Raw genomic sequence first — 25308 nt, 5'->3', positions numbered from 1 at the left:
TGTTCTTCTGGCTCCATAGTGAGGTTCCAGAATCTCTCTGTAAGGGAGTTTTCCAAAGGACGTATGTGCAGTCCTGTTGAACTGTGCTGCTTCCAATAAACTGCTTTCCTATAAAACCCAGCTTTTGGAATTCAACACTGGTATTACCAGTTGGTGGAGGAGGGTTCATCCACCTCATGGCATGGACAATTACAGGTGATGCTAGTCAATCCTAGGCCTTTTGGGACTCTCTGAGCCACTCGAGTAAGGTTGGGCAGAGAGCATAGTCAAGCACTACAGGACAGCCTGGTAAAGTTGGCCTGCTTGGTGTGTGGAACAAGGTCGGGATTCCATGGGGTTCACAACTGTTTAGATCTTGAATATTCTCTCTGAGTTTGTAGCGGAAGATAATGCTTACAGGTCAGTTACCTCATTTAGATCAGCTATTGTCAGCAGATAATGCCGTGTGAATGGTGTCTCATTTGGGAAACATCACATGGTTTGCAAGTTGTTGGGAGGAGTCTGAATCTCTGTGCTTCCCGCAAGATATATTCTTAGTTGAGGGCTATAAATAAGATACTGAGCCTGTGCCTATCATGGCAGAGTAACAACTGACCGAAGAGAAAGGAACTAACCGGGTAAGCTGGCCATATTACTTTGCTTGGTGTCTTGCAAAAGGGTTTCACACGTTGGTGCCTTAGCTTTATCAGGTAGAATTTTAACATTTCTAGTGTTACCATTACAGTGTCTAGACCATGGGTACAGGCAAACATGTTCCCAGGGGCCACAAAATATGGTCTGTTGTGTGCCAGAAGGCTGACTAATTCCAGTAGGATGGGAGTGGTGGTTTACAGGCCAGGGGAGCAGGTAAGGTGGTAGTTGGGGAAGCGAAACATGTTCATGGTGTGGTCAGTGACTTCATTATTGAATTGGAATGAAATTGAATTGTACAATGTAATGCAAAAAATAAAAACAAAAAAAATAACGCTCAATCCCAGCTTCCCCAATTGATCAAATTGCGTGATCCTCACCTACCATTGCTAGATAGGTGAAGTGAGGTGGGTTACGCAAGAAGTAGAAACTCATGTGTCCATGTTTAGCGTACAATCAGTGAGGGGAACTTTGGCTTCTAATGCCTTTTCTCTGGGTGCTCATTTATAAGAAATTATAAAGGCCATGGACTGGTTGCCTGATTCTACCTTCAAGCCTTTTTACTTTATACCAGTGGAAGATGTGGCTTTGTTGCTGGTGAGTAAGCTTTGAACTAGCGTAATCCCCACCTCCAGAAAAGGGCATAGAATTATTTTTCCTATCATGTATGAAAGTTCAATTCTATTAAGGACATGGGAGCAAGGATTAGCCAACCTGGTGGAGCTAGTAAAGGAAAAATCTGACAGGAGGTTCAACCCAGTGGTTTACAGAGCAAGTAGCTGGTTGCTATAATGTATTGGAAAATTTTATTTTGTTAGGTGTAGCTTACAGTCTGCAATTGTAGATATGCAGTTCCTTCTTTGCTTAGTTAAGGAATGAAACAGAAACAAGAATAAGGACAAACAAGAAGCAACAAGGGATAGATCACAGGAAAAAGAAGGGAAAGGACTGGTTACGTCTGAACTACATTTTATCCCAATGAACTAGGAGATGTGTAATATATTACTGTTTGTATGTACATTGAGCTGCTGTCGGAGAATAAAGTAAAGCTAGAAGGCCTATTTGTTGCCTCTCTGTCCTTAACAGAACTGAAAGTTTATTTCACAATAACTAGGAAATGTTGTAACATGTGAGATAGATTTATATTTTTCACATATTTAAGCTTTTAAAAATGTACACACCTGCAAAGTAAAGGACTCTCAAGGTAAAGTAGTAAAACTTACTTGCAATGAAAGGACTCTAGGGGTGAGCAGAAGTCACGGAATTTGACTCAGCGGAATTCCAAGGAGCTATATAAAAGCTCCGCAAGATTCCGTGTATTTCTGACAACGGACAAAAATAGGTACGTCGTGCTGCTCGCGCTCTGATTTAGCACAGGGAGCACGTTCTGTGCTGAAAAATCATTGCGAATGGCACCACACAGCGCGCGAGAGGGTGCAGCTACACAATTTGATTTTGCTACCGACCAAGCAGATTTACTACTAAAGCAGCAGCCTTCTAACTGCCAATGGTTGCGACTGCCCGCATTGGAAAATCTTGGAAGATGTCCTCCTTCTGAATGGAAATCGTGCTAGGGGACACCAAATTTCGCTCACCAACTTACCGCTCTGGAGCCACGTGCGAGAATAAATTCCATCAGGCAGTGATTGGCCGAATTTGGCCAGAACTCTGCGTTACTCGTGCCAAATTTCTGAGGAACTGATTATTTTACCCACTCCTAAAGGACTCCCTATATACTAAACAAAATTTTATGATTCCGGATGTAAAATTCCAGAAGCAATGGTAGCATACTAGGATAAATGCTAAAGAAAAGAATGTAGATATTCCATTAGAAACACCTTCACACGGACGTGGGGAATAAGAGTACAGATTAGTGCTATTAAAGTAGGACTCTCTTTGTGCGTACCTGCTGCCTGTTCGCTGGTGGAACAGCTTCCTTCTTGTGGATCCAGGCTACAAGAAGCTACAGGATCCAGGCTACTTCTCGCCGGACCCGCTCCGCGGGTCCCGCTTCGTGTCTGGGAGCAGAGGAGCTTCGGGAGTGCGTGCAGACGCCAAGGGTGCCGGTAAGCCTTGCAGGGCTGCGAGCAGCGTGGTCAGGGACTCCATATCCCAGGAGTCCCTGATAGCCCGCCTGCAATCACCTGGGCCGCTCTCCCTGCAAGCCCCGCCCCTTCACCTACGGAGCTAAAAGCCACCGCTCCCACTACCTCTTTGGGACTCTCTTTGTGCGTACCTGCTGCCTGTTCGCTGGTGGAACAGCTTCCTTCTTGTGGATCCAGGCTACTTCTCGCCGGACCCGCTCCGCGGGTCCCGCTTCGTGTCTGGGAGCAGAGGAGCTTCGGGAGTGCGTGCAGACGCCAAGGGTGCCGGTAAGCCTTGCAGGGCTGCGAGCAGCGTGGTCAGGGACTCCATATCCCAGGAGTCCCTGATAGCCCGCCTGCAATCACCTGGGCCGCTCTCCCTGCAAGCCCCGCCCCTTCACCTACGGAGCTAAAAGCCACCGCTCCCACTACCTCTTTGGGACTCTCTTTGTGCGTACCTGCTGCCTGTTCGCTGGTGGAACAGCTTCCTTCTTGTGGATCCAGGCTACTTCTCGCCGGACCCGCTCCGCGGGTCCCGCTTCGTGTCTGGGAGCAGAGGAGCTTCGGGAGTGCGTGCAGACGCCAAGGGTGCCGGTAAGCCTTGCAGGGCTGCGAGCAGCGTGGTCAGGGACTCCATATCCCAGGAGTCCCTGATAGCCCGCCTGCAATCACCTGGGCCGCTCTCCCTGCAAGCCCCGCCCCTTCACCAATCATACCATCTATATACAAACGCTTGCTCCACCGCTACGCGGGAGCGAGCGGGAGCGCGCCGGGAGAAGCCCGGGACAAGGGCGGGACCGTCTGTGGCCGTCCGGGGCCGGAGGAGGCCGGGCTGGGCCACATCCCTTGGCCCCTTAAAGCCGACATCCAGCCACCAGGACTATGGCTTCAGGAACCCGTTCTTGTAAGACAAAGAAATCTGCTGGAGACGTTGTTTTAGGCACTATGGACCAGTTCATAACCCGTGCTGTCTCCATAGTTGAGAAGGAGATAATCTTGGCTGAGCGAAGGTTGTCCCGGGACTCCTTTAGCACGTCTAATAAGCGCTCTTCTTTGGGCGCCATTGCCCTAGCTGATAGCCCTGGTTATATCCCACCAACTCCTTTAGTAATAGTTGATTCCCCCACCATTGACGAGAGAGTGAGTCGGATAAGGGCTAGCCTTGAAAGGGTAACCACCACAGCTCCAAGTATTGTGCTCGACCCGACACACTCCACTTCCTCTCTTTTCAGTATTCCATCACCAGAGAGGCAGATTCCAGATGGTACTCCCAATATCCCTGATGATTTGAGCCCCCATGTGCTTGTAAATATAGCTGTGAATTCCCCATCCATTGCAGGTCACTCTGATATTAACACTCCTAGAGTGGTAGTCCCTGAAACTGTACCTGTAGGGAATCTAATCCTAGGCTCCGTCCCTCAAAAGAAGAGAAAGCGTCCCATTAGTCCCCGTAGGGGAGGCTCTCTAAAACCTCACAGTAAGGTTAGTAGGAACATCATACCAAAAGGGGGTATTACCCCAAATCAGGTTCCCCACTCAAAACCCCAAGCGTCCCACATTGGAGACGCTGCTGTCGAGGGCACTCCAGGGCAATTGGCCCCTATAGATGCTAGCATTTTCCCCCAAGTCGAGAGCATTATTAAGTCTGTGGTGATGCCACTTGTAGATAAGATCGATGGCCTCACACGCAAACTAGCCTCGCTTGAGCAGTCAATGCTGGACAACTTTTATGCTGTGAAATCGTTAGTTAAATTTCACGCTAAAACCCAGGCTGAAGAGAATGGTGGGCTAAGGAGTGGTCCTGCCCCAACAGTTCCGTTTATCCCGACAGCCCTCCCTGATCCCTCACCTAGTTTAAAAACGCCTGCCTTGGCTAAGGCTCCCAAACCTATCACTGGAACCATACCCCTCTCATCGACCCCAACCCCTGAGTCTAGTTTGGCACGCCCAATGAATAAATCTAGCACCCATGTACCAAAGGCACCCAAGGTCAAATTTGCTGCAAATCCCAAGCCTGCCACTTCCAAAACTAAGGCAACTGGAGATACAGTGACTGTAAGCAATGGCGCGGCAATCATAATCGCATCCCCTCCTACTTCTGCTTCGCATGTAGCGCCCAAACCCCCAGTAAAAACCACAACAAAATTCCTAGCCAAAGACAGGATAAAACGGCGTATGCCAAATGCTAGTCTTCCGCCTGGCTGTAAGCCCTATGTGGTTATCTTAACAGGGGTACCCGAGCTTGAAGAGGGCTCTCGTGAGTCCTATTCTGAACTCAAACACAAGACGCTCTCTTGGCTAAAAGCTAATAGACCCCTTCCAGGGCACATTGATGGCAGAGTAGCCTTTGTCCGACGGGTGGGTTGGATCGGTAACAGACGCAAGGCTATTACCGGGGATTGTGTGTTGATTAATTTTAATGATCCCAGAGCTGCTGGCATGATTTGTAGCCAACAGTCGCAGCACAACTTTTGCGACATACAAACTAGGGATTTGGGGTACTTTTATCACCCCCCCCCCCCTTAATGGGGCTCAATAATAATAACAATAATTATAATAATAATTTTTTCCAAGATGGGGGTAGAGGTGTATGGTTCCCTCATTACCCAACCTTGGATCCTAGAGCAAGTGTATGGACCCCTTCCCAACCAACCACTCCACAGGGTTGGGGCTGGTGACTTAACACCTTAGAGGTAATAAATGTCTCCCCCCAAAGGGCTAACACAACTTCTCTGGTAGGGGAGGTTGCGCTGACCAATATTGTTGTGCCCCATCCCTCGCCTATCCCAATCTTACCCATTCCTTCAGGTGATGGGACAGATAATCTTGAACTAGTGGCTGGACCTCAAATTTTGGGTCCTCAGGGTGGGAATAGCGGTTATAATGAGCCCCAGCATCATGCCCCTTTGAAAATCATTAGTTGGAATGTGGCAGGCTTAAGCAGTAAGCTAGATGTCCCAGACTGGGTGGCGCTCATTGAACCCCACTCAGTTTGCGCATTTCAAGAGACATGGTGCGTAGAACCAAGGCACCGAGTAGGAAATGCCACCTTTTTTGTCCCGGCGGAAATTCCAGCTTCGGGAAGAGGTCGCCCCTTCGGAGGTCTCTTGGTTTGGATAGACATTACTTTGGGATGGAGGGTACACCATCACCCCCAAAAAACTCCAGATTTGATGCACCTCACTGTAACTTGCCCGAGGAGAGCAGAAAAACTGGAGATTATCAATATTTATACACGAGGGGCCTCCGGGAGAGCTTTGTCACCAACGCTCTTGGACCTGGAGGCAGCCCTGGGTGAGTGCTGTAGCGATTCCCTAATTTTGGTCATGGGGGATTTTAATTGTACATTTGAGCCTTTGTTACCCGATGAATCCTTGGATCTAAATGATGAAGATTCTAGGAGAGGTGTCCCGTCACTTGACTTGCCCATCATAAATAGTTGGACTCCCAGAATCATCCAACTAAATTCCCTCACTTTAGAGCATGGCCTAAGGGCAGCCAATGGGAGGACACCATCAGACCTAGTGGGGGCTCATACATATAACAGGGTCGGTCATTCTTCCCGGATCGATTATATCCTTCTAAATTTTTCTTTGTGGGCTCATATGAAGGATATGGTAGTTCTTCCCTCCCTGGACAGCGATCATAATGCCCTTTCTTTGACCTTATCAATCTGGTGGAAAGAGAACTTCCCTGGAAGTGGAAACCATGATGCTTTTGCAACAGGGCCACTGGGAGGAGTGGTCCCAACAAACTGCTTAAGACGCTTGAAATGGGACAAAGTGGCAATAGATGAGGAGAAAATGGCATGTATCAGAAATGTTACTTCCACAGCCAGTGCCATTTTAAAAAGTCAGCCTATTTGCCCTAATCAGATTACAGCATTGTTCTGTGAGGTCGCACTCTCAATTGGGGACCTTTTTAAGGCCAAAGTAAAAAATGGGAACCCTAATCGTAATAACCAGAAAGGCAAGTCAGGATGGTACACGAAAGAGTGTCGTGCCAAGAAGAGAGCCCTGATATTGGCGGTGAAAAGTGGAAATGCTATCCTAATATCCACTGAACGGAAGGGCTATAAATCGGAGCTTAAAACAGCAAAGAGAGACTGGGAAGACAAGTTTTGGCAAGATCTCCGAACTGCCAGTGGCGGAAAAAACGCAAAAGCTTTCTGGGACTTAGTTCACAAGAAGAACAGACCCCTTGATACAGTTATCACCTGTAATATAACCGAGGACTTATGGTTTACACATTTTTCGAAATTGTATACGGCAACCGCAGTTGAAGCGTTGGATTTCGTTTTACCTCAGCCCCTCAGAGTGATGGAAAGATTCGAGGAAAGTCTGTTCACTAAGATAGAAGCGGAAAGTGCAATAAAATCTCTGGTTCCACGCAAGGCGGCTGGCTCCGATGGTCTTCCGGGTGACTTGCTCCGAGCGGATATAGATGATTGGAGCACACTGATCTCCTCGGTTTTGAATGCTGCTTTGGAAAGCGCACCCCTGCCTGCCTCTTGGATGGCCGCTGAAGTGGTTCCCCTTCACAAAAAAGGTTCGAGAGATGACCCAGGGAACTACAGGCCAATCAGCCTGATCGACTGCTCACAAAAAGTCGCAGGCAAGGTTCTTTTAACAAGAATACAACAATGGGCAGATGAGAACAGGATCCTCTCGGATTTTCAGGCAGGGTTCCGTGCTGGCACTGGAACAATTGAACAATCACTAAGGCTTCTTATGATCCACTGGAAGGTCGTCACAATTGGGAAGGGTACTTTATACTTGGCCTTCATCGACCTCCGGACGGCCTTCGATTTGGTCCCCAGAAATAATCTATGGAAGGTTCTTAATGATCTTGGCCTGCCACCTTACCTGCTCCACCTGGTCATGAAGTTTCATGAAAACAACTATGCCCAAATTCGCTGGGGTCCCAATGGCCAGAAAACCCGAAGAATAGATGTGAACAGAGGAGTGCGGCAAGGGTGTGTCCTTGCCCCAACACTCTTTTCGCTCTATGTTAATGGGGTGGTGGACCACTTGTTAAGGATTCCAGCAGATGCCCCTCGTCTGGCAGGTCGCTTTATTCCCACCCTGCTTTTTGCGGACGATACTTTGCTCCTGTCAAAATCGCCAATGGGCCTACAACAGCTTCTCTCAGGCTTTGACGATTTTTGTAAACAAAGAGGACTCTGTATAAATACAGACAAAACAAAGTACCTTATTTTGAACCCTCCGCAAAAACTGGGCCCCCCGCCAACATTGGGCTCTGTGGCATTGGACAGGACAAAAACCTTCGATTATCTGGGCATCAGGTTGGTGGATTCCATGAAATGGGACCAGCATCTGCTTAAAATGTTGTTAAACCTAAAAAGAATAACCGGGACCCTGCTAAAAGAGCAGAGAGCAGCCTCAACTAAACCCATAGCTGCAGTATTGGACATCTACCCTGCCAGAGGAGTAAGTGCTGCCTTGTATGGGGCGGAATTATGGGGAATGTCGAACTTGAAAGACCTTACTCGAGCTGAGAATTCCTTCTTGAGAAGCCTGATGTCCCTCGGCCCGTCTGTCCCCATCTTGCCTCTGCAATTGGATATGGGCTGTCGGGCCATAGAAGACCTAGCGAAGTTACGCCCTTTGCTTCTGTGGGCTCGCATCTGGAGAGTTCCTGAACTCTCAAGTTATGCGGATGGTCTACGGGAGATACTAAGATCGACAGGGTGGGCGAAAATAAAGTGGCTAACGGACATTAAAGCCTTACTTACCAATTTGGGGCTGGAAGAAGCATGGCATCAACAGTCAGCCCCTCCCAAATCCACAATTAAACAACTTTATTGGAATTGGGTAACAAACAGAAGGAATTCCTCCACCTCGATATGCAAGTCGACTAGAAACTTCATGGAGTCCAAAGATACCCCCTATAGAGAACTGTATCTGGACACCATCTCAGCCCCTTGGGAAAGGTCCTTGTATTTTAAATTTAGAACTGGTCTTCTCCCTGTAATGGAATTTACTTGTCATTGGAAAATCCCATACCAGACTGCTCCGTGGTGTCCCTTCTGCCCACAGCGCAGAGAATCTGTCCCCCACTTTTTATTTGAGTGTCCTGCATACATAGTTCCACGGTCAAAATGGCTTAAGCCTATGTGTCGTACTCTGGGCACTAGGCATTGCAACGTGGCCTTAAGGATTCTCTATTCGGACACCCGCACTTTTTACGCATGTGCCACCTCGAAGTACCTTGGGTGGGCATGGCGAATCCGGTCAAAAAGACTTAGGCAAATTGTTTAATTATACTTTTTACCATGGTCTGTTTTAAACTAAATGCTTATTTTAAAACCTACAGAACCATTTTCTGATAGCAGAAAGTTACGGTTTATTTTAAATGTACTGAAAAGTATTTTTTCTTACTGTATGTATGCTTTTTAAGATATTGTTATATGTCGAAATAAAGCCTTTTTGACTTTGACTTTGACTTTGCTATTAAAGTAGGAGCAAAAACTCCAGGAATCTCCGAGTCCTCATGGAGGTTGAAAAGGCGACCCTCATAAAACAGTAGCAGAAAAAAAAAATAATAAATACCACCACACGGGAGATAAGTGCTTCAAAAATACATAACTTTCTATAACCCATCACCGATTTAAACATTTTTGAAAAGTACCCAAAGGCACATTCAAATCCAGCCTTTTATTAGTGAGCTTCCTTTTACAATGCTGCACCAAACCATCTATACAGCAGCCAAACACAGATGCCCTGCATATAAAGTTTGTAGAATCTATAGCTATGTTTATTAAGCACAAATACCTGTTGGTTTACAATTGGATGCAATAATACATTCCACTCACTGATTAGATTCGAGCGAGATGAACAGAGCGCAGCAACTGCGTTTAGGTGGCGAGGTAATCTAGTCTCGGTGGTCCTATTCAATTATAGCCGATTAACAAAATTGCAGAAACAAGCTGGAGAATTCCCTATAGCATGAGAAGCCTTAAATTTACACTCTGTTGCATTAAATACAGAAAGACTTAATCACAAACAATGTTTTACGAAATAGAAGGAGTAGTTTACCTGTAACTCCAGTTCTGTAGTAGGGGTATCTCGGTTATAGTTATAATCTAGTGAATAGTCCCGCCCATGTGCGTGGACCCCGGAGCAATCAAAAATAATCTCTTAAACGGTCTTCATTGCAGTCCTGCATAGACACTTAAGAGAAAATTAAAGACAATAATGCAGCCTGTACCTACAAGGCTACACTGTCCAGTACTTCAACTAGAAATGCCAAGGAAATTACGAACACATTTAACACAATCTGTCAAGTTTCCCCCTTTAGAGAAACTTTCCTCCCCTCACCAAGTTCTTGAAATGATAGAGAGGAAGGGAAGGACAGACAAGCTTCCATAGGCTGCCATTATGTGTCTGAAAAAGGGATACCGTGCCTTTAAGGAACTCTCTAGAGACCCCAGCATGCACAGCCCACTCCTTTTACTTTCAGTTCTTTTTGAAGGTGCATAGAGCAAGGCCTGTAGCATACATCACAGTACCATTTTCTCCACCGGGGAGGAGGGCGGACGCTTATGACTATAACAGAGATACCCCTACTACAAAACTGGAGTTACAGGTAAGAAACTACTCCTTCTGTAGTAGGGGATCTCTGTGTATAGTCATAATCTAGTGAATAGAATGGCAAGCCCATCCAAAAAACAACCCGGCAGAACAGATTCCGCAGTGAAGCCTGCCCAACCTGAGCATCTGCTCTGGCATCAGAATCCAGACAGTAATGCTTAGCAAAGGTGTGGACCGACTTCCAAGTGGCAGCCCTGCAGATCTCTGCAATGGGAATATTTCGAAGCAAAGCTGTTGTAGCTGCTTTGCCCCTGGAAGAATGAGCCTTAGGCTTACCCCCTAAGGTCTTATTCGCTTTCTGATAACAGAGCTGGATACATGACACAATCCACCTAGAGATGGACTATTTCGACGTAGCCAGACCAGTCCTAACCGACCCATAGATGACAAATAATTGGTCGGATCTACGAATACCCTTGGTCTTATCCAGATAGAATTTCAACACCCTTCTGACATCCAGGGAATGAAGAGACCTTTCCGCTGGAGTGGAAGGATTCTGGAAAAATGTTGGTAAAGTTATAGTCTGATTAACATGAAAATCAGAAATCACCCTGGGAAGGAACTTAGGGTGTGTACGCATAACAACCTTAGCAGCATGAAATACAGTATAAGGTTCCTGGCAACACAATGCCTGAATTTCACTCACCCTGCGGGCCGATGTAATGGCCATGAGGAACGCCGCCTTCCAAGACAGGTGCTGCAGAGAAGCCTTATGAATAGGCTCGAAAGGTTCCTTTATCAGCCTGGACTGCACCACATTCAGTTCCCATGAAGGCAAAGGAAGCCGAACAGGAGGGAACACCTTCTGCAACCCTTCCAAAAAATCCTTAATTAAAGGAATCTGGAAGAAGGATGCCTGCGAAGGGCATTTTCTGTAAGCAGTCAATGCAGCCAGGTGAACCTTAATGGAATGGAAATTAAGGCCAGACTGAGCTAGATGCAGAAGGTATGGAAGGATAACATCCTCCTTGCAGGTCGTCGGATCATAGTTCTTAGACATGCACCAGATGCAGAATCTCTTCCACTTGTAAGCATAAGAGGTCCTAGTAGACGGCCTCTTAGCTGCCTTCAATATGTCCATGCAATCCTCAGGAAGATTCAAGTGGCCACATCTCAGGAGCCATGCCGCCAAACTCAACGATGAGAGGTTGGAGTGCACCATCTGCCCCCCGAATTTCGTGAGAAGGTCTGGCCGACACGGCAGCCGTTGATGAGGCAGGATCGACCGGTGAAGAAGGTCTGTGAACCACCACTGCCTGGGCCATTCCGGCGAAATGAGGATCATCCGTGCCCGAGACCGGGCCAGCTTGATGAGCCCCGCCGGAATCAGGGGAATGGGTGGAAAAGCGTACAGAAAGCAGTTCGACCAGCTGATCCATAGCGCGTTCCCCAGAGCCCCCGGCTGGTAATACCTCGAGGCGAAGTCGCGGCATCTGCTGTTTTCGGCGGTGGCGAACAGATCCACTTCTGGAGTGCCCCACATGGCGAAGATGTCGTCGAGCACCTCTTCGTTTATGATCCACTCGTGGTTTTCGTGAAGCAACCTGCTGAGGGCGTCCGCCTGAACATTCTGCACACCTGGCAGATGAGTTGCCGTTATCGTCAGTCCTCTGGCTAACAGCCAGTGCCAGATCGCCTGCGCTTCCTGTGACAGTGTGCACGATCTCGAGCCCCCCTGCTTGTTGAGGTAATACATCGTGGTCGTATTGTCCGTCTTCACAAGCAAGGAGTTGGTCTGGAAGGACGGATGAAAGGCCTTCAGTCCCAAGTGAAAAGCTCGGAGTCCCAGGAAATTGATGTGATACGTGGACTCTGCCGGGGACCACGTTCCCTGGATCTGTAGATGGTCTGAATGCGCTCCCCAGCCCAGGAGAGAAGCATCCGTAACGATAGTCTGAGTCGGGATGTCCTTGTGGAAAGGAACCCCTCTGAGGAGATTCTCTGCCAAGCACCACCATCTCAGGGACTGTTGGGTGTGAAGAGACAACTGAATCTGGTCATCCCAACAGCCTTTCCTCTGGTCCCACTGGTCCTCCAAACATTCCTGTAGCGGCCTCATGTGTAGGCGCGCGTGCGGAGTGAGGAAGATACAAGAGGTCATCGATCCCAGCAGAGAAGACACCATCCTCACTGTTGTAGATGGAGCAGCTATGACAGCCTGAGCCTTCCGAAGGATGGATAAGCGTCTCTTCTCCGAAGGAGACCCGCTTGTCGACAGCGTATTGATGGAGGCTCCCAAGTATTGCAGGCATTGCACAGGAATCGGGACAGACTTGGACAGATTGATGTGCAACCCCAGACGGTTCAGCAGGACGGCCGTGCTGTTGAAGTGCAATTGCGTCCAGGTACGGATAGACAAACACCTTGTTCTTTCTCAGGTGCGCTGCTACCACAGCCATGCATTTCGAAAAAGTCCTGGGTGCAGACTTCAGTCCAAACGGTAGTAAGGTGTATTGATAGGGATTGGTGCCGGCGAGGAAGCGCAGGAACTTCCGATGTTTTCGTGCAATGGGCACATGGAAGTAAGCATCTTGCAGATCTATCGCGCACAGCCAGTCTCCTCTCTGCAGCTGAGGATAAATCTGGTGCAAAGACAGCATGCAAAACTTTTCCCTGCGAATCCACTTGTTTGCTTGTCGCAAATCCAGAATGGGGCTGAACTCGTTCTTGTCCTTCTTCTGTACTAGGAAGAAGCGTGAGTAAAGACCCTTTCGCCTTTGAGACAGAGGGACGTCTTCTATCGCCCTTTTTCTTAACAGGGTATCGGCCTCCGCCTGGAGCTCGCGCAGTTGGAACTGCGAGCCAACCGGTGGAATTGCTGGAGGCGGGCTGGTGAAACGAAGACTGTATCCATTGCAAACAATATTTAGCACACACTTGTCCCGAGTAATGTTTCTCCACTCTGCTAGGTAATGTTGAATGCTTCCCCCCAACGGAGCAGGCAACGGATGAAGGGGAAGTAGCACCTCAGGGCCTAGACCTAGCCGGGCCTTTGGTCGCGGAGGAAGGCTGCTGACCACCTCGGCCCCTTTGGCGCTTTTGGAACGGTCTCCGCTGGAACTGCTGCTGTTACTGTCCAGCCTGTCGACCTTGCCCTCTGCCTTGCACCCCCCGTACCGCCTCTGGAACAGGTGGAAGGTCTTTTTCTGTTCCTTAGGCTTTTCCAACCAGACAGCTGTCAGGGTTTCCGCCTCCGCCTTCATGCGGGCTATCTCATCATCCGCATGTTTCCCGAAAAGGGTAGGTTGGCAACTCTCTGCTGCGCCTCGGGCTTCAAGGATGTAAGGCGTAACCAGGCGTGGCGCCTCAGGTTGACCCCATGGCAGTACCTGTGGGCTGCCAAGAGGGAGGAATCCGCAGCCGAGCTTATCACCTGGTTGGAGAACAGCAGTCCTTCAGCAAGTATCTCTTGGAAATCTTCCCTTTTCTCCCGGGGAAGGTGTTCCGGGAACTGTTGGAGGGACTCCCACAGAGCCCGATCGTAACGTCCCAACAGTGCTGAGGCATTTGCGGCCTTCATTGAGGTGGAGGCCGTCCCGCAAACCTTCCTGCCTGCCGAATCCATCCAGCGGCTCTCCTTGTCAGGAGCCACTGTCGATGACGGGGTGGTGGCGTGCTGTTTTCTTGCTTGACCTGTCCCTCCTGTGGCGCCGTCTGGTTCTCGTAGAAGAGCGGCGGCGACTCCTGGATCGGGAGCGAGATCTCGACCTGCACGGCCTCAGACGGTCCACAGCGGAGGGAGCTGTGGAGGCCGAAACGGGAGCCTAGGTTGTGGTGGCCTCGTAGGCGGCGTCGGGAGATGTGGCAACGAGACAGACTTCGGCGGAGGTGGTGGTGTAGGAGGCGGAGGACGATGAGGAGGAGGAGGCGGTGGAGGAGGCGTCGGTTTACACGGAGGAGGGTCCTTGGGTAACGAAGGAGGTGCAGGTGACCTCGGCTTGGAGGGCGAATAGACTTGCGAGTGCTCCGAGCCCGGAGACTCTTCCACTCTCCTTTTTTTCTTCGCCTGACTTGAAGGGGGAGACCTCGAGGCCGTACCCGTGGTAGCCGAGCGACGGCGATGCCGCGACCGTGGACTCGGGGAAACCGAGGACTCAGTCCTGGCTTTGGAACGCCTGCTGGACGACGATGCTTTCCTCCTCAGCGCCGAGCGCCTTTTCGTCGTCTCGACGTCGATGATCGCCTTCTCGACGCCGAACGTCGAGTCGACGTCGATGGTGAGCTGCAGTGTCGCCTCGACGGCGAGCGCCTGCGCCTCCTTGAACCCTCTCGACGTCCATGATGGCTCGACGACGAAGAAGTCCTCGACGTCGACCTCGTCGGAGGCCTCGACGTCAATCCCCGTCGACGTCGCTTCGACCCAGAGCCCTGGGGAGACGGGGGGCAGACCGTGGTCATTCCTCTTGACGCCGACGTCGAGGCGATCGACACCGAGGGAGACCGGTGGCGTTTTCTGGCCTTCTCCTTACTGAGGAGCCCCCCCAGAGGCCGAAGCATGGGCAGTCCTGCCCAGACCCACCTGGACCCTGCTGCTTTCTTTGCTCCAGTCCTTGGAGTCTGATCTTCTGTCTGTCTATCAGGGTCCTGCTGGAGAACTGCTGTCAGATCTCACAAGTCCCAGGGACATGAGAAGAAGGGAGACACAGGATACACACCCTGTGTGGATCTGATTTTGCCTTCTTCCTGGCACACTCTGGACATTTATCAAATAAGGCAGGCATATTGACAAAAAAAAGGGCCAAAAGCAACAGAAAACTCCAGCAAAGTGAAGAAGAAGCAAAAATACGTCGAGTGAACACACTCTAACACTTTAAAAGTGCCAACAATTACACAAAACACCCAAAAAGGAAGAGCTCAATGTTCCAGGGTCCTGCTAGCAGGAGCCGGAAAAAAGAACTGAAAGTTCTGGAGTGGGCTGTGCATGCTGGGATACTGAGGGTCTCTAGAGAGTTCCTTACAGGCACGGTATCCCTTTTTCAGTCACCTACTAAAAACCCTGACAGAGTCACTTTAGTGCCTGTGTGCACGGAGCTTAATAAAGTTCTGTCAAAAAAACTTGTTTAGTGCTTGGCAGGTAGGCGTTCTAGTGCTCGCCTCTGCTGACCGGAAGTGAGTACGGACGCCTCCAGTTACGAGTAACATACGAGATGGGTGGCGATTTCTGAATAAATATGTGCATTATTTCGGAATTAAAGTTACTTTTCCCAGCCTACAAGAATTTAGTATTTAATATTGAACTATTCAATAATTTAATTCATAAAAAGATGTTCCGCCGAAACGGAATGACTAGTCACGTGATTTGGCCCGTGACCAGGAACCTCTACTGAAATAACCGGAGCGTGCGAACTCTGGTAAGATCCGGACGGCAGTGACCTGAATGTTAGGTCTATGGCGGCGAGTCGCTGAGCCTGATGTAAGTTTTCAGCATGATGTTTTGTGAGGAGGGGGTGGTTTTATCTAACACGGGCCCCGTTCTCTAAACATACGTTTTCTGCCTTTGCTTTTGTTCATTTCCTCACTTTGCAGTGAGAGCGCAGCGTGAAGAAGTTGCCGCACTGCCGATCCATGAGGTGATTCAGTTCCTCGAATTATGTAAGTCATCCTCCCCGCATTTTTATCTGAGCGATTCAGGTCCCCACGGGTCCCGTTTCTCCTACCTTCGAGCATGGGCACTCGGTTTTATTACGGGTTCATTTATCTAATTTGTTTTCAGTAAAGCACGACCTTGATGTATTATCTTTTGTGATTTGCAACCATATACTCAGGGTAAGAGGCTTACAATGTGCAATATATTTGCTACTATACATATTGACATACTAACAAGAAATGTATGCATATGGTACTCGATTTTGGAAATGCATTCGAGTTGTTAATATTTGCGTTAAGGCTTTGATCCAAGAGAGAGTGAAATAGCATTTAATCAGTATATAAAAGGTGTTGATTTTTATGCATTGCTCCATAGGTAATGTCTCCAGACGATAAGCAGGAGTACTGACTACGGCAAAACCGTGAGTTATAGAAGGCACTAATCAGACGTGGCTTTTTTTCACACTTGTCTCCACGGAGTGGACACACCTTAGTGAGTGTGGACCCCCGGGGACATTTTTCACATCGGTCCTGAAGAAAGCGGAGCTAATAGCTATACACAGCAGAAACATGTCGACCTTTTAGTTTTTGGGTACTGTGGCTCTATTATAAACCCACGACGTGTCCCCACTGTTTTTAATACGATCGGCTTGTCCATTAATAAAGTCTATTCTGGGCATAGTCGTGACTTTTTAATCATGCACACTCACCATGAACACTTTTTGGTTTTGTAAATAGAATTCAAAAAAAAAAATTCCCAGCTCCGCTGCAACAGCAGGCGTCGTAGCACGCAGGAGGGGATAGTCGGTCCCTCCTGCGAGAACCCTATGATGAAGCATGTCACCTCTAGGGTGAGTGAGGGTTCGTTTTAGAAAAAAATATTTTTTCTGGTGTTATCTCTTGGTTATTCTTATTCCTTTCTGCACTGTACTTAGTTTACTACACTTTATTAGAGCTTAGTTAAATAGGGATATGGTCACTTTTACACCTTATGTATTCCATTAAGCACTCTCGTGTTGTTGAAATAGCCCTTTTTCAGACACATAATGGCAGCCTATGGAGGCTTGTCTGTCCATCCCTTCCTCTCTATCATTTCAAGGACTTGGTGAGGGGAGGAAAGTTTCTCTAAAGGGGGAAGCTTGACAGATTGTGTTAGTAATTTCCTTAGCATTTCTAGTTGAAGTACTGGACAGTGTAGCCTTGTAGGTACAGGCTGCATTATTGGCTTTAATTTTCTCTTAAGGGTCTATGCAGGACTGCGATGAAGACAGCTTAAGAGATTATTTTTTATTGCTCCGGGGTCCACGCACATGGGCGGGACTATTCACTAGATTATATCTATACACCCCGAGATTAGAGTTACGCAACGGGAGGTTCCCGAGCGGATGATGGGGGGGAGGAGGGGACGGGGGGGGAGGGGTAAGGGGTTTGGGGACTGAGGGGCAAGTTGGGGGGGGAGTTCGGGGTTTCATTAAGGCGAGGATAGAAAAGTAGGCACACACACTAATCCGAGTCCATACTCCTGAGGAAGACCAACCAGGCATGGGGGTGCGAATTTACTGCCGCCGCCCGGCCCCCGGGATGTGGGCCTGCAGGCTGTGTACACGAGAAGTAGATGAACCTGACTTTAGCACTGTGAATGATGCTGAATATGTGCGACTATTGGCCTGTGTAAAGTGTGTCTCCAATAAAAATTACTTTAACAAAAAAAAAAAAAATAGATTATATCTATACACAGAGATCCCGTACTACAGAAATATAATTTAATATAGAAGCAAAAGCTACAGGCTTCTTTTCGATATGTAAACATAAATACATTAATAAAATGCTAAAATTTGCTTTGGTCGACACTTGCATTACCAAAACATTGCAACTAGCTGTACACATTAAATAATATCAAAACTATCCTAATGAGAACAGCATTTGTAAACAAAAAACGAAATGTATTACGATCACATGAAAAAAATGTAAAGAATTTGTCTTCAGAAAAATTAACTCTTTACCTGGTGGGCGCATCATTGGTCTTTGTCCAGGGACAAGAGTGGGCTTCGTTCCATTTACTGGTCCATTGTTTGGTTTTGCACCAAAGTTCTTTGTTGAGATGGTTTCTGCCACAACAGTGCATTTAGGTTTGGATGGTGCAGATTTATTGTTTTGCAAAACAGATTTGCTGCCGTTCAGCCCACTGTTTGCACCATGGCACGCAGATCCAATGCCCGAACCTCCACCAGGCCTCCCGGTGCCAGAGACTGACCCAACACCTTGTTTCACAGTATCCAAACCCAATTTCCCACCTGGATTTGCAGGAGCAGAACCAGAGCCGGCAACTGGACGCACAAGTCCACTCTGTCGTGCAGGTCCAGAGACAGACTTGCCACTGGGCTTTGTAGTTCCAGAGACAGAGCTGCTAACAGGTCGCCCTGGACCTGTAACAGAGCCATTGGTAGGCAGATTAGGTTTTGCACTCAACCTGCTATTAATATGCAAAGATCCCGAGCTACTGGTAGACTTTGATGATTCTTTGCCCAAATTGCTGCTTGACCGTCCAGATCCAGAGACTTTTTCAGAACCTGATTTTATGTTTTTGCTTGAACTTCCCCCTGAACTTCCAGCTGGCCGGGACGTGCCAGGGCCTGAACTACTGGATGGCCGCGAAGAACCTGAACCCAGGCTGCTGGATGGTCGCGAAGACCCAGGGCCTGAACTGCTGGATGGTCGCAAAGACCCAGGGCCCGCACTGCTCGATGGTTGCGAAGAACCAGGGCCTGAACTGCTGGATGGTCGTGAAGAACCCGGGCCCGAACTGCTGGATGGTCGTGAAGAACCAGGGCCCGAACTGCTGGATGGTCGTGAAGAACCAGGGCCCGAACTGCTGGATGGTCGTGAAGAACCAGGGCCCGAACTGCCAGATGGTCGTGAAGAACCAGGGCCCGAACTGCTGGATGGTCGTGAAGAACCAGGGCCCGAACTGCCAGATGGTCGTGAAGAACCAGACGCCGAACTACCAGATGGTCGTGAAGAACCAGTTGCCGAACTACTAGATGGCCGCGAAGACCCAGGGCCCAAACTACTGGATGGTCGTGAAGACCCAGGACCCGAACTATTGGATGGTCGTGAAGACCCAGGGCCCGAACTATTGGATGGTCGTGAAGAACCAGGGCCCGAACTACTGGATGGTCGTGAAGACCCAGGGCCCGAACTACTGGATGGTCGCAAAGACCCAGGGCCCGAACTGCTGGACGGCCGCAAAGACCCAGGGCCCGAACTGCTGGATGGTCGCAAAGAGCCAGGGCCCGATTTGCTGGATGGTCGCAAAGACTCGGAGTCCGAACTGCTGGTTTGTCGTGAAGACCCAGCCCCTGAACTGGTGGTCGGTCGCAATGATCCAGACCCCAAACTGCCAGCCAGTCGTGTTGACCCAGCGGTGGCTGAACTGCTCAGAGTACGTGATGAATCTGTCCCTGAACTGCTGGCTGGCCGTGACGACCCAGCAGCCAAACTGCTTGGTTTCTGCGATGAAACAGTACCTGTGTTGCTGGCTGGTCGGGATGAACCAGAACCCAAAGTTGGAGCTGGCCTTGCTGACCCAGCGCTTACAGTGTTAGCTCGCTGTGGTGGCTTGAAACCTGAACTGCTACCAGCCCGTAAAGACTCACTACTTGAACTGCTGGACAGCTGCGATGACCCTGCCCCTGAACGGCTCATCGGCGGCACGGTACGGGCACCTGAACTGCTGGGCACGTGACTAGAGCCCAATTTGCTCCCAGATTTCCCTGAACTGGAATGCATCTTCAAATCGTGATTGGAAGGTGTAGCTTCAGACTTAAAAGTTATAGGCTTACTTTTCTTCAAATCAACTTCTTTTGTAGGTGTAATTTTAAGTGATCCATTTAAAGTTACCTTTGAGGTTGAACTTTTAACATTTGACCCAGGATTACTACTCCCACCACCAGAGTAGGATTTAAGAGACCCACCCTGTCCTGTTCTTGCTTTTTCTAGTGGAACAGATTTGGCATTCGAACTTGTGGATTTGTCATTGGACACATTAGTTTTGGCTTTCTTATCAAAACAACTCCCAGATGAAGGATTTCCTTTTGCCACTGAATGTTTTTCTAAAGAGCTTTTGCTGACATTATGTAACTTAGTATCTTTCTGTGAATAGTTTTGCTTTGAAGAGTGAAATTCGCCAGCACCTTTTGGCTCTTTTTCTATTCGTCTCACATCCTGCTCTAGGCATATTTTCTTGTGCTTTCTTTCCCTACACTCCAACTCTTTCAGCTCCTCTGCAGTTCTTGGTCGTTCTTCAACCTTTTTCACAGTTTTCATTACTACTGGCTCAAATTGTTTCTTTTCTGCTAGTTTCAGCAGATCTGTAAAGTTAATTGGTGGGGGAGGGGGCAATCTTTTAGGTGGCTTTGGTTTTTCTTCTACTTTAGGTGGTTCTATAAGTTCCGGCACAAATTCCTCGTACTCTTCAGCTTCTTCCTGCTCCGAATCAGTCTTGGTGTATTCAAAGGATTCTGCTTCAGAAATGTATTCTTCATCTGCACTTGGACTGGACATCTGTTGCCTTTCTTCAAAAATTGGACTTTTCTTAGGCTTCTCCACCACAGGCACTCCATTAAATCCTCTAAAGTTGTCTTTTGTCCTGGATGCCATGGCTCTTGCTTTTTTGTCATGTTTCAATTCTTTTCGTTTAGCAAGAAGTTGTTCTTTTTTTCTTTTTTCTTCCAGTTCTGCATAGGGAAAAAGAAAATAAATTGTAAACTGTAAATCATGACCTTTCCTAGATCCACAAGAATAATCATTTGACACACTGATATTATCAGCGCTGGATCTTCCATTTATAAAAAAGGATTGGGAAGGGCGTATAATATTTCGGAGGATAGGCTGTAGTCTGAGAGTTAGAATCTTTGCATACATTTTGCAGTCGATGTTTATAAGTGATTGGCGGGAACTGTGCAATGCGTGGCTAACGGGGGTGGGGGGATGAGAGTCCGCTCACATCATTTCAGAGAGTGGGGAGGGCGGGACGGATGAGGCAGACCAACATGAAAATGGAGGCCAGGGAGAATAAATGCTCTAAGTGTATGTCCTATGCATATATGGCCTACCTCATGCTCCGTTCCATACTGTATAGTATATAGAAATGATTATGTACCCCTACTGTTCTTGTTTTACTTCCAATGCTGCAACCCAAGCCAAGAACAACAAAAAAAAGGAAGACATTATGCTGTATCACTGATGTTATGCTTTTTATTGCAAAATGAAAAATAAAGTTTTTTTTAAAAAAAAGAGAAACAAAATGTTTATAAGTGATATGGGTTGGTAGTTTTGGGGTTGGTTGGGTTGTTCCTTTCTTTGGGTATAACTATTACGGTCGCCTCAGATGCGGAGCCTTAACAGTGCCTGTGGAGGTAAATTGTCTAAAGAGGTCCTCTAGAAGAGTGAGGAGTGTCAAGCTGGGAAGCCGTCTGGGCCATGCGCCTTTCTGGGTTTCAACTTCTCAATAGAATTTATGATTTCATCTCGTGTGATCAGGTGTTCCAAGAATTATTTTGTCTCTTCATATATTTTCGTGAAGTTAATTTTTTTTAAAAAGTATTCCATGCACGTTTCATAGGGATTACTGTTACTTTTGGAGTATAGGGGGCGATAGAATTGTGTTTTATTTTTAAATTTCAAAACAGGGCCAGTTTATTGGCACATATTTAACCCCTTCCGCGCTCATGACGAGCTCAGCCCGTCATGAGTAACGACGCTCGTACGCTCATGACGAGCTGAGCTCGTCATGTAACGCGGCTTTTTTTAAAACGCACCGCGCAGCGGGAAAACCGCTAGCGCGCATGCGGTTAAACAATTTAGTAGATATTTTAGAAAGTCTAGGTGTCTGTACAGGTGGACTTGTCAATTTAAGTAATAACTTGTTTAGTTTTGTAGCTCTTAATGCCAGACTTGTGTTGTTTATAAGTGACCCACATACCGGTTGCTAATATTCTCCATTTAACAGTACTCAGTAATACTAAGGAAGGATAGCTGGCTGAGCTGGCCTTTCCAAAATTCAAATTTTTGACCCTGTCAGTACTAAATGCTTCACTCAGTATTCCTCCTTGCTTGTTAGTACAGCATTCACCAAGTCACAAACTCGGAACTAGACAGTAGTTGGTTTGGCATGATTTAAAATCTTTCAATGGTGGTTACCATATCAGAACCTGCGATTTGTGCATAGTCCATTGGATTCTTTATTTTACATAAATGCTGTGATTGTTAGTCCACCCTGGTTATACTCAAATTGTTGTCTGATTCTCCAATGCATTGGGTTTTTGTAGGAGTATTGACCACTAGACCGCTGAAGAGGAAGGTTTTAATGAACTTTCTACACTAGTTGAAAATTGTGTGGGATCTGATCTAGAGCCTGAACATAGAGTTTGCACAGTATTTCCTCTTCCCCTTAAGTTAAACAGATGGGATGGACTGTCAGTATGCAGAAGTTAGTGTAGGGGTTCAACAGTAGGGGGCTCTCAAAGGTAGGAAGGTGTGTACTCCCTAAAACCTTGCCGCAGGCGAACATAGAGAAAGAGATCCATGGGAGAAGGTGGCGTGTCTTTAAATAACTGCTGTGACGTGCAGAACTTGCCATTGAGATAGAGGTCCCCCCAGCAATTAATGTTAGGTTTAACTTTAATTTTGATGAAAATACCTTCCTGCAGTACAGGCATCTTAGAGTGGTATGTAAGTGGGAGTAACGATGAATATAATATGGGATTTTGTAAGTGACGAGCGATACGATTTCACACCGTAACTGTGCAGTCAACAGATGTCGGGCTGACTTCCAGGGTGCGAGCGCCATCAGTATGGCTCCATTAAGTGGAATAGGGTCTGCTAACCGATGCTCAGTTGCGACGTGAGGTGTAGATCTGGGGGGATGGAACCCATAATGGGCATAATGTGCCTGAGCACAAAGATAATACAGTTCTAAATTAGGCACCTCAAACCCTCCCTGAGAATAAGGTTGTGTGAGGGTATCCCACAGCAATGGGGGCGATAGAATTGTTTGAATGTGTCTAAAATGTCTGATTGGCTTGTTGAGGGGATTCCTTGTTTGTTAATTATAGAAGAGATTCTTGTTTTCTGATGGTTGTGTATTAAGTTGGAGGCCAACATCCTCCCAGCTTTGTTTTGTCTGCAAAAGTTAATGCCTTTAGATCCCTGGGTTATAAGGTTGGTTTTGTAGCGCAAGATCGTTATATTCCTATTTTAGTTTGGTAAGGTTGTTTAATTGTGTTTTGTCTTTGGAGATTAAGTCCTTTTCCAGAGTCTTTATTTGGAGTTCTCATTGATTTTTTTTTTTTTTTAAATCTGTTTATTTGTATTCATTTATAAAGTTCAGCATTACAATAGGCACAGCATGACAAACAATGCAGCCCGTCAACCCGTCTTGGGTGGTAGTGCACCGCATGCATCCCAATCCCTAATGGTGAACATTTACAACAAAACAAGAACATCAAACTGCGGCACTGTCACCAAATTACATTACAATTCGTCCCCCCCTTCAAGACCCCCCAGCCCGAACCCGACCCCCCCAACCCGAACCCTCCCCCCCCACCCCCACCCTCTGGGCTCGCGCATTTCCATGTTTAATGCTTCCTCACCGCTTCTTCATGTCATGCACCAAGCAGTGTGCCAGGTAGGACGTCCGCTGCGCACTCCCCTCGCCTGCCTGCTATGTCAACCTATTGTCCCGCCGCCCCCTCTTCCTCGTCCCTGGCATTCCCTGCCGCCTGCAGAATGTGAAGCATATGTTCCCACTTCTCCGCCATTTGGTTGCCTCCGGAGTCCCACTATTTCCTCCCTCCGGATGGCAGTCCATTCTGCACGGGCCCATGACAAGAGGGACAGAACTCATGCCCTTACACTGGGCGAGTCGCTCGCCTTCCATCTCCTAGTGAGGAGTCGCACTGCCGTCACCATCCCCAGATCTAGAAAGCGAGATGACGCTTTGTCCTTGGGCAGCCTCTTGAATTGATGCAGGAGGTACTCTGGCCAGTCACAAGGGATGACACGACCAGTGCACCGCGTAAGTAGTGCATTAATGTCTCTCCAATAGGTGCCAAGGCTCGGACAGTGCCACAAGAGGTGGAGAAGATCCGCATTCACCTCTTCACATCTGGGGCAAGATGCGTCTGCCCTATGAAAATATTTATTAATTAAGTCGTGGGTGAGATAGGCCCTGTGTACTATGTATACTTGGATTTGGCAAAATCGCATATTTCTGGGAATGCGCACCCGGCTTTTAAGGATCTTCTCCCATTCTTTATCTGCCAGTGCTCGCCCCATATCTCGCTCCCATTTTCCCCGGAGAGGGGCTAGGTCTAGTTCCGTATGTGTCCGTAGGGATGCAGCAAACCATTTAACTAGATGTCTGCCCCTAACATGCAAATATTGCACCGTCAAGTGCTGTGCTGGCTCCTCCGTGACATCGCCCCACTTAGCCGCCATATGGGCCGTTAGGGATCGGTGTAGTAGTAAGCCCCCGGGAGGGAGCCCAGCGTCCGCGACTAACGTCTCGTAGGGTGTCAGCACTCCATCCTGGTATAGGTCGCCCAGCGTCTGGACGTCTACTTCGAGCCACAGCTCCAGCATGGAGTGCGTGAGTACCCCTCCGCACCCCGGCGAGCCTTCTAACGGTACCGCAGGTGCATTGGGGTGGACCTTTCTTGTGAGATCTAATACCCTGCGAAAGCATTTGTAGGCCACCGCCAGCAGCAGTGGAGTGGGGCGTGCCGGCGCCGCTAACGGATGAAAGAGTGCAGTGACCCGCTCCAACGTGTAAGGCGGCTCATTTGTGGCAGTGTCTACTCTTCCCCTGTCCGCTAACCAGCGGGCTATCCATTGGAGTTGCGCCGCCAGGTAGTAGTGCTCAAAACAGGGAGCGGCTAGCCCACACCTGTCCGGGGGCAGGAACAGCTTCCCGAGGGCCAGACAATGTCTGGACGCACCCCAAATAAAGTCACGCAGTATCTTGTTAAGATTAGAAAAGAAGGACGTGGGTATAAACAGTGGCAGCCTCGCAAAATAATATAGAAGGCGGGGGAGCATCACCATTTTTGCGAGGGCCACTGGAAGTGTGGACCAGAAGCCGATTTGGGCTCTGAGCGCCGTCACCACTCTTCCCAGATTTCCATCTAGCAGGTCCGTTGGTTGACGGTAGATCTGGATCCCCAGATACTTGAACGTGTCCGCCCGCCACTGGACTCGCGTGCCATGGAGGCTATACTCCAGGTCGGATACCGCATTGCTAAATGCATATAGGCATGACTTGCCTGGGTTTACTCGGAGCCCCGAGAGATCGGCGAAACGGCTTAGCAATTGGGCCAGCAGCTCCGGTATGTGGC

General features: G+C 48.3%; 1 protein-coding gene across 1 annotated transcript in view; it reads right to left on the bottom strand.

Annotated features, from left to right (window-relative positions):
* Positions 1-25308, bottom strand: part of SPTY2D1 (SPT2 chromatin protein domain containing 1) — a 303896-nt gene that overhangs the window by 174788 nt on the left and 103800 nt on the right. Inside the window, exon 3 of the mRNA XM_078681084.1 lies at positions 17917-20649. Within this exon, the coding sequence (XP_078537210.1) occupies positions 17917-20649 (2733 nt within the window). The remainder of the gene's footprint in view (positions 1-17916; positions 20650-25308) is intronic.

Source organism: Lissotriton helveticus, chromosome 3_1 (assembly GCF_964261635.1).
Source record: "Lissotriton helveticus chromosome 3_1, aLisHel1.1, whole genome shotgun sequence".
In the NCBI taxonomy this organism is placed as follows: Eukaryota; Metazoa; Chordata; class Amphibia; order Caudata; family Salamandridae; genus Lissotriton; species Lissotriton helveticus.
This window is presented reverse-complemented; position numbering and strand designations above follow the sequence as displayed.